Source organism: Triturus cristatus, chromosome 5_1 (assembly GCF_964204655.1).
Source record: "Triturus cristatus chromosome 5_1, aTriCri1.1, whole genome shotgun sequence".
NCBI classification, from domain to species: Eukaryota; Metazoa; Chordata; class Amphibia; order Caudata; family Salamandridae; genus Triturus; species Triturus cristatus.
The window spans coordinates 505690958-505708847 of NC_140587.1; the positions used below are offsets into that span (position 1 = coordinate 505690958).

The 17890-nt window shown below is 47.2% G+C and overlaps 1 protein-coding gene across 1 annotated transcript in view; it reads left to right on the forward strand.

The window, feature by feature from the left end:
- Nucleotides 1-17890, forward strand: part of ZFAND1 (zinc finger AN1-type containing 1) — a 217400-nt gene that overhangs the window by 187837 nt on the left and 11673 nt on the right. Inside the window, exon 7 of the mRNA XM_085605359.1 lies at nucleotides 2446-2601. Coding sequence (XP_085461485.1) covers nucleotides 2446-2601 — 156 coding nt within the window. The remainder of the gene's footprint in view (nucleotides 1-2445; nucleotides 2602-17890) is intronic.

Consider the following 17890-nt stretch of genomic DNA (forward strand, 5'->3'; position numbering starts at 1 on the left):
TAAAGCCCATGGCAGGAGTGTCAGCTGGTACAGAGGATGCCACAGAGATCTTTCAGACAGCAAACCTCTTAACAATTATTACTGACATTTTAATAGATAGACCCGCTGTTTTATATTTTGCATATCATTTATACATTTCAGAGACATTTTTGTCGTGATTTTAATTAATTGAACAATAAAAGATTTACTACCACTACCATCGACTAATATCTGCTATAAAATCTATTGAACCATTTCCAATGGCCTATGCTAAGCTTTCATTAGCTGCCCACTGAATCTAAGTCACTTGTGATGTGTTCGGCCACTCTCTTGATTTTAAACAACAGGATATTTAGGGATCATACTTACGGAAAAATAAAACTAAAGTCCCAGACTGTAAATTTAGACATTGCTGAAAATGTCAAACATGAAATGGGGACCAAGTGGCAGCCCTTCGAGTCTGGGCTGCCACATTTAAAGATAACAATGACAAGTCTAAATTCAAATCACATATAAAATGTGTTACACCAATAAATAAATAACTCTAACACTAATTGTTTTCAGAGCAAATGTATTGTACAAATATTTGTACGAAGAGTGCCAACATGCACCTAGTTTAAACAACTGCAAACCTAAGTGCAATTACTGTCACTATTGAGATGAAAATAGAATGCTTGTTCATAACCTTAAATGCTCTCCTGCTTTACCTTGCTTACTCATTACTAATACTTTGCTGTTGTCTGTTACAACAGGCTTTTCTCACTCACCAGGGCTATTTCGTCTGTTGGAAGGTTCTGTGAAACATGCAATTATAAGTGAAACAGTGAAAAAAAACATATTTGTTTACATTCTGTATATATGAAATGCATCGGTTCTGCATGGTCACCCTATATTTTTTTCCTTTTGCTGGACCCTGTATAACAAGGCGAGGGAGTGAAGAGGTAGTGTCGTAAGTGGACACTAGGGCAGATACGTCCTCCTCTAGTACTGCTGAGTCATTAAATCAAAAGGATCCAACATAAAAATCGAACAGTGTTCAAGGGAAATGTTTCTAGGAAATGTGTCGCTCATCCAGATGAGGAGGCACACAGTGTTTGCTTAAATACCCCTCACACACCAAAAGGGCCCTTGGTGTCATGCTGCATCATAGGGGTCTTCCCGCCCCGCTGCAGGACGGGGCAGGCTACGACCAACGACTACGCGGGAGCACTGTTGAACAACACTATGTGTGGTGATTGGGTAATGAGAGGAGAGGTCGGGAGTGAGTATCGGTTAAAGTGATTAAAAAGGACCTGGCCTCTTTGACTTAAAAACCTTTAATAGGTCGTCGAGGCTGGACCTGTTAAAGTGATGCGGAGGTGTCCTGCCTATATTGTGCGGCTACTCCTATAAAGTCAACATGTTTCGAAGCAAAGGCTTCTTCATCAGGACTGAAAGATCCCCTCAGTACTCACTATGTTGAATATCCCCAATGAGTGTGCTATATACTAAAACTGAAAAAATAAAGAAAAATTAAATGAAATGCATGAAATTTATGCACTTAATACGATACCCACTAGTATCAAGTATGTGTTAATCCGAAAGAGAAAGTACAATTAATAGCGCTTTCCCAGGTGCAAACACTCGAGATCTGTGGAAAGATACTGGTTAAAAACAGTGAAACAACCACAAAGTGACTTTAGCGTGTTCCTAGTATTATTGATACCGTGGTCTATCAGTGCGAAGACCTGTGGAAAAACAAAGGACTCACATGACACACACACATAGAACAAAAATCACACACTCTATTTATGTGGCTAGGGTAATAGCTATCTGCTTCCTAAGTCATCAAAAGTGTTAACAGTCACATCGATGATGCATACTATGTAGTGTGGGAGGTAATACCCCATGAGCCTCTCGTAACGGGAAGTGAAGGAAATCGCCAAAACGTAGTTCTGTTGAGAAGTAAAGAATAAATGCATATATGTGGTATAGGAGAGTAACGGTATGGTGCTGGCGGTGGTGAAACGCTGCAGAGCCAACCGCTCATTACTTTCTCAAACAAGGCGATGATGCCATGCTTGTAAATACAGGGGCAGTCATCCGCGGCTGTGCCGTACTTACGTTTCGGTCGATGTAGCCTCGCCTAAGAATAACGCCAACCCGCGGCTCCGTGATGGAGAAAGAAAGGGTTTCTCAGTAATAGTGTTCCATGAAATCGTTTTTCTATGAAATCACATACAACCGCCTTTTATACTAAATTTTGTTAAATTGCCTCATCATAAAGTATTGTTGTTGGTTTGCGTATGTTACAGGTTAAACCACCTTATAAGCCCGACTTTGTCAAATCTTCGGATGTAGGAAAACAAAAACAAGCATTGCAAAGCATGAGCTATAAATGTTATTTACACATACATTGTCACTTAAAAACTTGTTTAAATATTCATATGGTGCAAATGTGACAAAGATTTTAATTTTTCTTTGCAGTCTGAGCGGGTTTACTTCCAAGTCTTCTTACCTAGGGTCCTGAAAGAGAAAAGTAAACCTATGTTCTTCAGCAGCAAGTGGAGTCTCGGCAAGTTGGTGGACTTTGCTGCAGCCTCGACTAACCTTAAAAATGATAACAACAGGACGTGTTCCAAGGTATGCCACTTTTTCAGTTTAAAAGTGCTTTATTGAGAAACAATTCTCACATTAGTAACCACATGTTCTCCAGTATTGTATCTTTCATAGGTTCACATGCTTGAATCTTCCCCTTCGTCGTGGTGAGAGTCCCACGATAACAGTAAAAATAGCAGGGGGGGCGGAGCTTGCCGGGGATCATGGCGGACGCGTGAGCGCGTAGCTCCTGGCATCAACCCTCAAACGATCCTCCATTTATCCTCTGCTCTGCATAGCTCGAGCGCCTACACGCGGGGAAACCCTCCCGCACCAGACTGCCTCGCCTGGGAACCCCGGAATACCCCTACAGTGCAGCGGGGAGTCGGAGTGAAGAGCGGGACTCAGTCGGGCGGACTGGGCCGTCATCCCCGACCTGCCTTGGGACCTGCCCCGGTGTGCGTCGCTCGACGTGCGGACACTGGCGAGGGGGAGGACCCGTACCCCCGGGGGCGCCGATCGCGGAGGAGCCGGAGACGCCAGGACGCGGACGACACCCGGTGGGGCCCAGGAGATACGAGCACCAGTGGGGGACGGGGGCGGAGAGCCGCTGGATCTGCCTCCCCCCCCCCCCTTCCCGAGTCGGGCCTCAGCCGGACGGACGGGGACCTCGCGGAGCACGTGGAGCCCTCGTGCTTCGGGGCCTGCCGCTGGCCTCCCCCCTCCCTGGCCCCCTCTGGGAGGAAACCGAGCGGGCGTCCCCACACACGCAGCCCCAGCATAGGGAGGGCCCGAACCCCTGCTGCCTCGGGGCGAAGTGGCGTGACGCTGCGGCTGCCTGGCGGACAGGCACTGGTGCTTCGGCCGCGGCCTCCCAGCGAGCCCTGAGGAGCCCGGCGAGGCGTTGGGGACACTCGGAGCGCGCTCCAGACGACTGCCGGACCAGTGTGGAGAACATTGCGGACCGAGACCAGTTGGCCCCCTTCGGGACGCCGGCCAGGAATCAGACGGCGACGTGCGGCCTGGAGGGGCAGGTGGAGCCTTGCTGGAGCGAACATAGCGGCCCCTTTGGGGGAGACAGCCGGGAGGCACCCTCCGGACATAGGGCAGGAGCGATTGCTGGGCGACGCGGCTTGGCCGAGCTGGGGGGCCTCCGGGCCTGCGCCTTGACGAGAAACGGCTGAGCCCCCTCCTGGCCTCGTGGGGGTCGCCGGACGCGGGAGCCTCCGGACGGATACCGGGGCCGGCCGTGCGGTGCTGAGACCCTAGGGAGTGCGGAGCTTCGGAAGCATCATGGGCAAGGGGGACAAGACCCAGCCGAAACTGTCCTTCGACCCGCGCAAGACGAAGGGGCCTGATGTCGCGGCTCCGGCGCCGCCGCCCGGTGGACCCTCCCCGGAGACCTCTATCTGTGCGGACATTAAAGAAATGCTGGCGACCATGGAAAAGGGGTTGCAGGGCAGCCTGGCGGAGATCGGCACCAAGATCGATGCACTCTCCTATCGCATGGACCGCATGTCGGAGTGGGTGGACAAGAACTCAGCGCGCCTGGACGAGTCTGAGAACAGAATAGCACAGATCGAGGGGGCGCAGACGGAATGGGACTCAGACCGCAAACACTTTCGTAAACTGCTCCAGGTCATACAGGACAAGTCAGAGGACTTGGAGGCCCGCTCGCGGAGGTCAAACGTCCGCATCACTGGGGTTGCTGAGACGACGCAAACGGGGCGGATGGAGCCCTTCGTTGAAAAACTGCTTCGCACTCTGCTGGGTGAGGACGTGTTCTCGCCCATGTTCGTCGTGGAGAGGGCCCATCGCTCGCTGGGACCTCGCCCCAGGCCGGGCGCTCCTGCGAGACCTATCATAGCAAAGCTGCTGAATTATAGGGACAGGGACACAGCCCTGAGGATTGCGAGGGAAAAAGGGAAGCTGCAATTCGAGGGAATGGACATCTCCATCTACCCGGACTTCACGGCTAAGGTGCAGGAGGAACGGAGACCGTTCGCCCCCTACAAGAAACAATCGCGCGACCTGGGGCTGGACTACGCGATGCTGTATCCAGCGAAGCTGCGGATCAACAGGCAGGGCCAGTCGCACTTTTTCACGGACCCGAAAGAACTGCATCGATCCTTGAAGGACTGGTCCAGGGGTCAACGCGGTGGCTCGCGGGAACGCGCGGGCGCCTGTGCCGGGGCCTCTGGCTGTGGAAATATGGATTTTTCTGGTCAGTTATGTCCCCTATCTTGGACCCCAACGGTTCTATGTGCATATCATAAGTACATGTATGTTCCCTCCAGTTCCAGTTATGAAGACGCAAATACATGTGCGTCCAACGTCAACATGTCCTCTGTCAGATCCGCCATGAATAGGCCGGATATTCCATTCCTAAATATGAAAGGCCACCAGCTTTATATGGTTCACTTATGCCATTTTACAGTCCAGGCAAGTAGGCCCTGATTCTGTCATCAAAACTCTTCTTGCTTTCTGCCTCTGAAAGCTCCAGTCTGAGCCTGCATCTGTGACCATGAACTTTGTCTCATTCTCTGCGCGGCTCACGAAGCCTGACATCAGCCTATTCTCTGCCAAGAACTGTATTTCACCTTCGAATTATCTGCTTCCCCCTCAGCCGATGCATTCCTGCCTAGTAGTTTAAGTAAACATTCTTCCAGTTACCGAGCAAAAGGCCCGGCTTCTCTGCCCTTATGCAAGTAATTCATAGCCCTGTCACCATGGAATATTCCTACCCCCTCGCATTCAGTGTAGACACTTAGACGCTTGTACACGCACGCACAGTCAGTATAGAATAGATTCTGTCCGAGAGTCCTTCTTTCTTGGATAACATAGTTCTTTAAACATAGGATGTTAGATATGATTTGGGATTAGGTTGACTTGACCCCCCAGACTTTTTGTCTCCACATGTAGAGCTAAATGTCAAGTCCCCTTCACCCCCTAGTTACACGTCAATTACACGTCATACTGCTGCGCGCGCATCTAGGCCAAGTATTATCTTATAGATCCACCTATATATGACATCATAACCAATTATGTTCCTTTTTACTCTTTATTACACCCATTTCTGGTTACGCAGAACAAATCGTCATTTTCCTTATCAATTGTTACGCCTACTGCATTCGCTTCATTGTCATGTATGTACTATAAAAGTCATTTCTTGTCAATAAAGTATGTACTTCACTTCCTGAACCCCCGTGGTGATGGAACTTGGAGCAACCGATTATAATCGATAACTGGAATAAAGCCCATTCCGAAACTCTAATATCACGGATTCTGCCTCTCATTTTACTGAGCTATTTTATAATGTTTCTGTATCAAATTCAGTCCCGGTAAAGGAATTTTATTTACCACATGATGGCGCCCGAATAGGGACACTTTCTCATCTCACGCGCCGGCGGTGAGTTGCAGGCCCGGTCTCCTGCCACAGCTGGACGGACAATAACGCGTACCAGCAGGATTTCCTGTATCTCCCTCCGGTCAAGCGGGGGCGACTGAGACTGCGATCAACACCCAGACGAGGCGGTGAGAAGTGCGAAGTGTCCCGACCAGAGCCTAGCTGAGAGAGCAAGATCCGAGGTATACAGAGACCCACCAGTTCGAAGTCAAGCCCAGTGTCCGACGAGTCAAGTCGAGTCCAGTCCGGTTCAAGTTCAAGTTACCGAGGCCTTCCGTTTCCGAAGCTACCCGGTGAGTACCATTACTGGGGAGGCATTTCTGACGTGCACATAGGTTGTGCCGGTCAAGACGGGTTTGGGTACACAAATCCGGTCTGCACTGTTTTAGCAGTGTATCTGTACTGTTTAGCAGTATATCAAGTATTCCGAAGTATCTAGTTAGTGTCAAGAGTTATGCTTGGTGATTAGTTATGCAGACGATCATCATTGTTGTTTATTTTAAAGGTAAAAAAAATGTTTAATGTTTAATGTTTGATGTGTTAAACGTCCTGTATATTGTGGTATGAATGATTGTTCATTATTGTGCTTTTGTATTAAGTGTGGTCAAGATTAAGTGTCAGATCAGTTGTCAATATGCCGCTCTTTTCGAAATTAAGACAGATCACGACTAGAAAAGGGGTTCTCGAAGAAGCCGTCCCTATTCCTCCTAGGGACACTCCAGGGCACTTCATGTATCACAAACATGGCTTAGACGCTATATTATTTCTTGATTTATGGGTAGACTATACCAAGGGATTACCAGAAAGTCAGAGGTGGCCCGCAGCGGGGACCTGGGATGCAGAGTGCATCATGAAAGTCGAGGAAGAGTTATGGAAAAGGAAAGTCAGACAGTCACAGAAAGACGCCGTTGAGTTATGGCGTAAAGAATCTCATAGACGTACAGAAAAAGCACGTAGACAGGAAGAAAGGAATAAAGAAAGTTCAAATAAAGTTCAAGGAAATCTATTAATTGAGGAAGGTATCCGAGTGAAATCAGAACAAGTAGACAGACAAAGAAATGCCCTTATGAATGGTATGTATCCCCTTCTGGCCGAAGGATTACCTAAGGCTACTCCAGAGATACCGAAAGACTTGCCACCCCCATTATTCCCAATCAAGGTACATCCTAAGGGGCATCCTAGAACCGCAGAAGATGTTTTTCTTTCCTCATATTTAGATGACGCAGCTCCCGAGTATGCTAATTCCGCTCCACATAGACCGCATATCAGGGAGGTCCTACGCCAAGATCCAGCACCCGTATCCCTACAGCAACAAATCGAGTCACAAGTTCCGGCAAGCACATCTGTTTCTGTATCTGTTCCTACAGCTACTTCTATAGCTGTGTCCACACCTATAGTTGCTGTGTCACGTTCAACGAATCCTTTCACACCCGACGCCCCAGATGGGGCCACGGGAGGTGCTACCAATATCTTTTCTACGCCACCTAGAATAAATAAACTTACTTTTCAAGAGTCAGCGCATTCACGTACACCCAAATTCGTAAGTGCTCGTGCACTTAAAGAACTTCTCGTAGATTGTAGATATGACCCGGTGCCCGGTATAGAGGACGAAATGACCCTGGCCTCATTGCGTATCAGACGAGCCGCAGTGTATTTAGCGAAGTTACCAGGAATGACTGCGCATCTAGACGAAATATATCATTTTGTCCAAACAGGGCGAGATCCAGAATGTATTAACAGAGCTATGGAGTACCAGAAAGTAGAGATACAGGGGGAACTGTTACGTTTCCTCATAAACTGTGTGATCAGAAATGTAGACCGACCGGGGGTAGACCCGGAAGCAATGCAAATTCTTACCAGATGGAGTCAGAACATATCAGAAGGGAGACATGACAAGCAAAATTGTATAATAGCCATGTGCCGAAAGATCCGTAAAGAAATAGAACGCCTACACAAAGAGAGATTAGAGGCAGACGAGTTCGAACAAAGCGAGGAAGAAGGGTCAGGACTGCCCGCAGGACAGTCGGACACCATAGCCTATGTAGGTAGAGGAAGATCTTGTAATAGGAATCAGACTAGATGTCATACTGACTCGATACGTCCGATATGTCCAGATAATAACAGGAATTTCCAAATACCTATAATTAATATAAGGTCTAACGAGCATTCGTTCCAAACCGCCGACAAACTACTCCGAGAACGAAGGGGTTATCATTTTCTCGATTCTATGGACGAACAAGATTTAGCCAGGGCAGCTGTCCATTGGGTGGACAGTCCCGGAAAATATAGTGATGATACAGTAGTACGCACATTTTTGAATCTCACCCCAGATGAACAGAGGTTAGCTGGGATTTATATGATTCAACAACTCATTATACTATATCGGAGTCAGCATTCGGACCCTGGTCCCTTACCTGACATACTGACTGAATTGCTTATGAATAAATGGAGAGGTCCAGGTACTAAATTAATTAAAGAAATTCTAGAATCAAGAAAGCAGTATATTCTTTTTGTATGCTCAGAGCAGGTCTCAGTGCCCGTCAAGGAAAGAACCACGTATCACATGGATAGACAGAATCCGTTACGAGAAGTGCACCCAATAAAAGGCGAGGACAACGAGTTTAAGCGCGTATTTGTATATACGCCCATATCAAAAATAGAATTGTTACAAATGAAGAAAGTGGTACCCAGTCATGACAAAGATCCAGCGGGTTTTCACCGAGAAATTAAAGACATGTTACTCATGGGAGAGTATACCTATCCCGACATTATGACAATATTAAAAGTATTGATGCCTGCTGGCATTTATGAAAAACTCAAGGAAAAAGAGTGGGAGGTAGGTGACCAAAAGATAGAATGGTCAGTGTTAGAAGCGGAAGAAAAGGCCCGAACTGCAGGAGCAGGACTTGGGGATAAAACTAAAGCATTACCAGGTTTACTAGTACAGGTACTGCCACGTTTATTAACTACGAAAAAGGAAGATTGGGGAACGATTTCAGCCTGTAAGCAGAAGCAAGATGAAGACACTAGTGATTACTATGCCCGATTTGAAAAATGTTTTGGTATAAATAGTGGCATAAAAGCCAGTAGCGAATCATACCCGCATCTGTTTGTAACAAAATTAGTAGAAAATGCCCTGCCCCCAGTAAGGAATAGAGTATTAAAATTCGAGAGTACCTGGCAAGGTAACACTCCATCACAAATGTTACAAATGCTACAGTACCATCACAATAGAATTAGAGAGGAACAAGAACATGAACACAGACGCATGAAAGACACGAAAATGAAAATGCTAGTTTCCCAGACAGTTCCAGCGGAAGGACATAAAAAGGGTATGACACATTCCGATTCAGCAGGACCTGTAAAAGGGACATGCAATTATTGTAAAAAGCCAGGTCATTACGTACACGATTGTCCAGTTTTAAAACATAATATCGCCATAGGTAAAACACAAGAAAGATCACTCAGACAAGATCAGAATGAACAAGGAGCTATGCAGCATGCCCAGGCCATGCCAGCCGCACAACAGCCAATACAGTTTGTGCCAGCTGCACCACCGTTGCCTGTTACTGCCACACAGACAACAACACGACAAATGTATCAGACCGCACAGTATGAATATCCCGAGTATCAGCGTTACGCATGAACAAGCCTAGAGAGGGAAGTTGATTTACCCCTTATCGAGATTCCTGTAGATCAAGAAGGACCTTATGTACATAGTGAATTATTAGGCCAAGATAGGAAGTTTTTACTCGATACAGGGGCAAGTCGAACAACTATAAAACGTAGTGAAGTTCCAGGGGCACCCCTCTCAGGCTCTCAGAATATTTCCCTTGGTTTTTCAGGAAAACCTATTGTTAATGAAGTGTCACAACCACTGCCACTTACGATAGGACCTCTGACCCGAACTACAGATTTATTGCTTACTAAATCATGTCCAGAAAATCTGTTAGGAATTAAAACCCTGAAAGCTCTAGGAGCCATAATATGTTGTTCTCCGGAAGGTGTAAGGTTGTTTTTGCGTGATTTTAAAGGTCACTATGTGTCTAGAGACATGGATCCCCGACTGCAGATTTTACCTACACATCTATGGGCACAAGGCCCTACTGATGTTGGTTGCATGAATATTACACCATATCGAGTCACATTAAAGGCAGGAGTGGTGCTACCACGAATGCGACAATACAAGTTACCACCAGATGCTGTAGTGGCTTTACTACAAATCATTGACGAGCTCATTGCCCAAGGAGTAGTTGTGGAAACAGACTCCAATGTATGTAATTCACCGATAATTCCGATTCTTAAACGAACGGATCCAAAGGCCCCGCCAGTATATCGATTGGTTATTGATCTGCGCGAATTAAACAAGTGCATTGTGCCACAATTTCCTGTGGTCCCAGATATCTCGTCATTACTGACAGCCATTGATTCCGAAGCAACATTCTTTACTGTAATTGATCTCAAGAATGCCTTTTTCAGTGTCCCAATAGATCCGGAAAGCCAATATTTGTTCGGATTTAGTTTAAATGGACGTAGCTTTAAATTCTCACGCGCACCTCAAGGATTTACAGAAAGCCCCAGCATCTATAGCCAAGCACTGAAACGAGAACTTGACAGTATCCACATGCCAGTTAACACTGCACTGCTTCAATACGTCGATGATCTGCTGATCACCGCAAGAAGCGAACCGGAATGTGAAAAAGCATCACTGACAGTTTTACAATTTCTAGCCGAAAAGGGGCACAAGGTGTCCCCTTCTAAGCTGCAATTCTGTGTTCAGCGAGTTGTTTATCTTGGACACTCGCTGTCCAAGGAGGGAAGGCAGCTTACACCCGACCGCATTCAGTTAATAGCTAACATGCCTATACCTAAGACACAAAAGGAGGTACGAGCTTTCATAGGCCTCACTTCATATTGTAGGCAGTGGATCCCTCAGTATGCATTTCTAGCAAAACCACTCATTCAGTTAACCACACAGGAGGCAGCCACATCGACTGTTCTCCCTTGGACTCAAGAACATACACAAGCTTTTGAAAGCCTAAAGAAAGCTTTATGCCAAGCACCTGTTTTAGCAACACCATGTTACAGAAAACAGTTTACACTCTTTGTTACAGAACGCGAAGGTACTGCCTTGTCAGTACTCACACAGGATCAAGCAGGAGCACACAAACCATGTGCTTATTTTTCTAGTACATTAGATCCCGTAGCTCAGGCTTTGCCTGCATGCCTGAAATCAGTGGCAGCGACAGCTTTAGCAATCAGACAAAGCGATGCCATAGTGTTAGGACATCCATTGACAGTTCAAGTACCACACGCAGTGGAGGTTCTTGTAAATAGAACACAAACACAACACTTGACTATAGCGCGACTTACAGGGTACGAACTTACACTGTTTCAGCCACATATAGAAATCAGACGCTGTAACACATTGAATCCTGCCACACTTTTGCCAGTAACCGGAACAGACCCACTAGCTCATGACTGTATTGAAGTTATTACTATAACGACAAAACCCAGACAAGACCTGACAGATGTTCCATTGTCCGATCCAGACCTGACGTTGTATGTAGATGGTTCATGTATGAGAACAAGTGCAGGAGAATTAGTGGCCGCTTACGCAGTCACAACAGATACTGAAGTCATTGAAACTAATCGTATAAATACTTTGTCAGCTCAAGCCGCAGAGCTCATCGCTCTGACACAAGCCTGTATTCAAGCCACGAATAAAAAAGTCAACATATACACTGATTCACGTTATGCATTCGGAGTTGTACATGACTTCGGCGTGCTGTGGCGAGAAAGAGGTTATTTAACTTCCCACGGTGCCCACATTCAGAACGGACCCCTCATTCATGCCTTATTAGATGCGATACATCTACCCACTGCAATATCTATTATGAAATGTAAGGCTCATACAAAGATTACTGATATCATTTCCCAAGGCAATGATCTAGCCGACAGAACAGCTAAACAGACTGCTCAAACTCAAACCCCCGACATGACAAAGACAATAGTCCCGACACTGACACACTGTATGACAGTTAAAGATCCTACCCTTGACGTAATTGACATACAGACACATGCTACACCAGACGAAATAAAGAAATGGACTGAATTAGGAGGGATCCAAACGGACCAAGGATGGATGATAAAGGAAAAGTCTGTGTGGTTCCTTCCTGATTCAATGGTCCAAGTTATAATTAACACTATACATAGTCCAGCACATCTAGGAGAAAAAGCTATGCTAGACAGCATTCAACACATTTGGTTCAACAAACATTTACGAGCAGCAGCCAAACAAAAGGTCCGTACCTGTATGATCTGTTGCCAGTTTAACCCAGGAAAAAGCGTTCCCGTAGAACAGGGTGGATTTCATCCTCCTAATAATCCTTTTGAAGTACTCCAGATGGACTATATCCAGATGGAACGATGTCGAGGATTCAAATATGTTCTCGTAGTTGTCTGCGCTCTGTCCCGTTGGACAGAGGCGTACCCGGTTTCAGATTACACTGCCCCGACTACTGCCAAACAGTTGGTTCGAGAATTCTTCCCACGATACGGTTTACCACGTGTTGTTCACTCAGATAACGGCCAGCCGTTCTCATCCGAATTAATGAAACACGTTTCACTTCTGTTAGGTTATCAGTGGAAATTCCACTGTGTCCGACACCCCGAGGCAGCAGGTCTCGTAGAAAGACATAATCAGATACTGAAAATCAGATTGTCCAAAATATGCAGAGAGAAAGGTGTCGACTGGATAGTAGCGTTACCAGTTGCACTCTTTTACATGAGAATGGTAGCACACTCTCGAACAGGGCTATCCCCGTATGAGGTGATCTTCGGTAGACCACCAAATATGTGGGGGACGCCCGTACCACGCAAAATAACTGATATTGACTGTAATATGCTGACAGATTACTTGGCTTCCTTGATGTCTGCACTACAATCTTGTCGTTCACAGGTAGCTGCAGCCTTTCCCGACAACACCGAGGTGAAACCCCATGACGTGGTTCCGGGGGATCTGGTCTTTGTGAGGAATTTCGACCGAAAGACTCAGCTGGAGCCCAGGTGGAAAGCACCCAAGTTGGTCCTGCTGACCACAAGGACAGCCGTGAAGATCGAGGGCCGCAAGGGCTGGATTCATTCAAGTCATATCAAGAAATTTCATGGACTATCCTCGGATATAGACATTGTGCCCCGCACTCCCTCACAGACTGATTCAAAACTTCCTTTGGTTGAAAAGACTGAAACCGAACTTTACAAACTAAAGCTTAGGCCCAACAAGTCGAGCAATTTGATTGTTTAAGTCCTCTCCAAGGTGAAGCGGTTGAATTGTCTCTGACATGTATCCCTTGGACCTGAGTAGAGAAAATACCCGGAAAATGTTGAAACGACAGGCGTATTGTAAATCACTGCGTAGCCACTGCATAGTGACATTATTAATTCTGTTTTTATTAAGTCTTTTAATAATTGTTACAAGTATGTTGTTGCACATATATTACCCTATTTCTAGACATGTTTATAATGTTGCTGCTGAACATTCTTTTAGTGACTTACCTCCACATGAATTGTCTTATAGACTTGCGCTGCGCAATAACACTTTCATTAGTATGTTACATCATTCCCATCAGACTAGTAATGCTACTAATTGTTGGGTGTGTGGTCGGCTCCCTCCCTATCAGAATTATGAAGGAGTCCTGCCATTCTTTCCACACCCATTTACACACAATGGCTCCTGTGGAGCATGGTTTAGTTTAATCAATTCCATAGACTCAGACACAGCAGTTTACCAAGATCATTGGGTATGGGGAAACCTGAACCTAGTTTTACTCAAGGTCTGTTACCGCGACAAGGAGGGTCGCCCCAAAAGAACAGGAACTGATCTAGAAAATGAAGTATATGGATTAGGTAATTTTACACCTAATCTCATGATTCTAAATGTCGTATCCGAAATTGAACTAGTCTTGCCCACCATGTCAGTATTCCCAGCGAAGGGTGAATTATGTGTAAGAAAAGTTGGTTCCATACATATGGGCCATAGTAAATGCACCACTACAGTAGAATTCAGTGATCAAGGCAAATCTTTATTTAGAGCTTCACGCCATTCCTACTTTGTATGTGGTCAGACTGCATATATGCGTTTACCTCTAGATTGGGATGGTACCTGCTACATTGCATTCCTTTTGCCACCTGTTTTCCTAGCTCCTCCTGATTATTACAGAAATATTCATTTAGTACACAACAGGGAGCGGAGAGATCTCCCCATTGTCGATTACACTGAGACGGCATGGGACAAGTATGTAGATTTTAATAAAGGCATCTTTCCCTACATAGGTACCGTTACTAATAGTAAGCTGATACGTAGATTAACTAGAACCCTTGAAGCAGTAGTGAATGAGACTATTTCCGCCTTAGGCAATTTAACAGAAGAGCAGTCTGCTATGCGGATTGTTGTGCTTCAAAATCGTCTTGTCCTTGACGTCATCCTGGCTGATAGGGGCGGAGCTTGTAGGGTCATCGGATCAAGCTGCTGCGTATTCATACCAGAAAATTCGCCATCTGTATATAAAGCCATCACTCGCCTTCATAAGATTGTAAGCCAGATACACCAGAACCCAGGCACTTGGACTTGGTCCAGTTGGTTTTGGAATGTGATATCAGCCTGGGGATGGAGAGTTTTATCCTTCCTAGGTATTGGCCTTCTCATACTATTCAGTTGCTGTCTATGTCTACAATGTGGACCAGCGATCTGTGGTCTGTGTGCCACATCGTGTATTCCACCACCAAGATTTCATTCGTCACGGAAGAAGAAAGAAGAACAAATGATGCTATATGAACAGATCAATGGATTAATGAAGATTGATATCTCTTGAAGGGCAAGTAGGGGACAAGGAGGGAATGTGGAAATATGGATTTTTCTGGTCAGTTATGTCCCCTATCTTGGACCCCAACGGTTCTATGTGCATATCATAAGTACATGTATGTTCCCTCCAGTTCCAGTTATGAAGACGCAAATACATGTGCGTCCAACGTCAACATGTCCTCTGTCAGATCCGCCATGAATAGGCCGGATATTCCATTCCTAAATATGAAAGGCCACCAGCTTTATATGGTTCACTTATGCCATTTTACTGTCCAGGCAAGTAGGCCCTGATTCTGTCATCAAAACTCTTCTTGCTTTCTGCCTCTGAAAGCTCCAGTCTGAGCCTGCATCTGTGACCATGAACTTTGTCTCATTCTCTGCGCGGCTCACGAAGCCTGACATCAGCCTATTCTCTGCCAAGAACTGTATTTCACCTTCGAATTATCTGCTTCCCCCTCAGCCGATGCATTCCTGCCTAGTAGTTTAAGTAAACATTCTTCCAGTTACCGAGCAAAAGGCCCGGCTTCTCTGCCCTTATGCAAGTAATTCATAGCCCTGTCACCATGGAATATTCCTACCCCCTCGCATTCAGTGTAGACACTTAGACGCTTGTACACGCACGCACAGTCAGTATAGAATAGATTCTGTCCGAGAGTCCTTCTTTCTTGGATAACATAGTTCTTTAAACATAGGATGTTAGATATGATTTGGGATTAGGTTGACTTGACCCCCCAGACTTTTTGTCTCCACATGTAGAGCTAAATGTCAAGTCCCCTTCACCCCCTAGTTACACGTCAATTACACGTCATACTGCTGCGCGCGCATCTAGGCCAAGTATTATCTTATAGATCCACCTATATATGACATCATAACCAATTATGTTCCTTTTTACTCTTTATTACACCCATTTCTGGTTACGCAGAACAAATCGTCATTTTCCTTATCAATTGTTACGCCTACTGCATTCGCTTCATTGTCATGTATGTACTATAAAAGTCATTTCTTGTCAATAAAGTATGTACTTCACTTCCTGAACCCCCGTGGTGATGGAACTTGGAGCAACCGATTATAATCGATAACTGGAATAAAGCCCATTCCGAAACTCTAATATCACGGATTCTGCCTCTCATTTTACTGAGCTATTTTATAATGTTTCTGTATCAAATTCAGTCCCGGTAAAGGAATTTTATTTACCACATGGCTTGGAGGAGCAGGACTAGCCGTCGGGAGCTGCCCCCCCCCCCCGGTGGATGGCCGCCCGGCGCGGATCTGTGGCCCCCGCCTCCCGGGGGCGTCTGGGTCCCCCGAGAGTGGCCTGCCTACTGGACCTGTGTGCGGATGGAGGTGATGGTGACGGCCCTTGACGAGGTCGCTGCTGGGTGAGATCTTTCTAAATTGTGGAGGGCGCCTTCCTATTGTAACATTGGACCTGGGGGGGGGGGGGGTTTTCGCTAGCGGTTGCGGACTACCGCCAGCGCGGTGCTTTGGGGTCTCATAGTTGCGGGGTTCTCCATAGGGGTGGTTCTATCCGGACGCGGAGATGACCTATTTCTGTCCCGGCCAGTGGCTGAGCTAGGTGCCCATGCATAGGCTCCCTGGGACGGCCGGGCTCGGCCTGCTGGCGTAGGTATTGCGCCCCCGAGAGGTCAACTCAAGGGCCCACTAGAACTATTGACTGGGGAACATCACCAGCTCGAGCCCAGCAGACAAGTGAGGGTAATGGTGCGGGGGGTGCGTCTGCACAGCGGTGTCCTGACGGGTAGGGGCGTTAGACCCCCGGTGGCCGCTGCCCCAGCGTTGTTAAGCACGGGTGGCCCTCTTGAGGGCCGATTTGGGGAAGTTATCTCATGTTTGTTGCTAATGGAGGTTGGCGGGTGGGGATGGGGTCCTGTCTGGCCAGGTTGGGGGTGGTCGGCTGTGGGAGGGGGGGCTGGGCGGTTGGGGAGTTGTTTTGGGGTTGGGGACTGGGAAACGCACGGTATGTCGAGAAAAGGTTCTTCTGCTATGTTCTTGCGTGCTCGAGATGTGCTGTCAGGCGGTAATAGTGGGGGGGGGGTCCTTCGCTGACTCTCCTCCTATGGAAGCTATGAAGTATGACTGCAGGAATGCCTGAAAGTGGGGGATGGCCGTGAGGTGACCCTCCGAGCGCTCACATGGAATGTGCGGGGATTGAACGACTTTCGCAAATTGCGCAAAGTACTGAACTACTTCAATAGGCACAACATAGACTTGGCACTCATGCAGGAGTCTCACCTCCCACTCACTAGCAAATTACTCACCCACAGAGGGCTGTCTGGTTGCAGCTTGGCGGCAGGCTTTACTTCACACTCTAGAGGGGTGGTCACATGGGTGAACCCGCGATCCAAACTGTCGCTGCAGAAGCTGGCCGCTGACCCGGACGGACGCTACTTGATCGCTAGGTGTATCGGCAAGGGTCATGACCTTATTGTGGTCAATGTTTATGGTCCCAACTACGATACCCCGGAGTTCTACGCCGCACTCGCAGCGCAGTGCAGGAGTCACACCCAGGCGCGCATGGTGTGGGGGGGGCGATTTCAACTTCATATTCGACCCGGCCTTGGACCGCTCCACGGGGCGGGCCCGCCGACCGGCGGCGGCTGCGGTGAATATGCAGGCGGAACTGACCAAACTGGACATGGTGGATGTCTGGCGGCATAGAAGCCCCGGAAAGGCAGGTTACACACATTACTCGGCATACCACGATGTGCATACCAGAATTGACTACTGGCTGGCGTCCCGGACGCTCCTAGCGGCTGTCAAGCGATGCGAGGTTCTACCTCGTACTCTGTCAGACCATTCCCCCCTTCTCCTGGTATTTGCTGCCCCGGGCACACGACTGCCGCCGTTCACATGGCGGATGCCGCCCTACTCCCTGCTGGACGAGGCATATAGGGGGGAACTGGCGGACGAGATTGACGCTTTCTTCGCGGCTAATCTGGGAACCGTGCAGAGCTTCCAAACGGTATGGGACTCGTTTAAGGCCTACATTCACGGCGTGGCCATGGCCAAGCACTCCGGTGTTCTCAAATCCATACGGCAGCGTA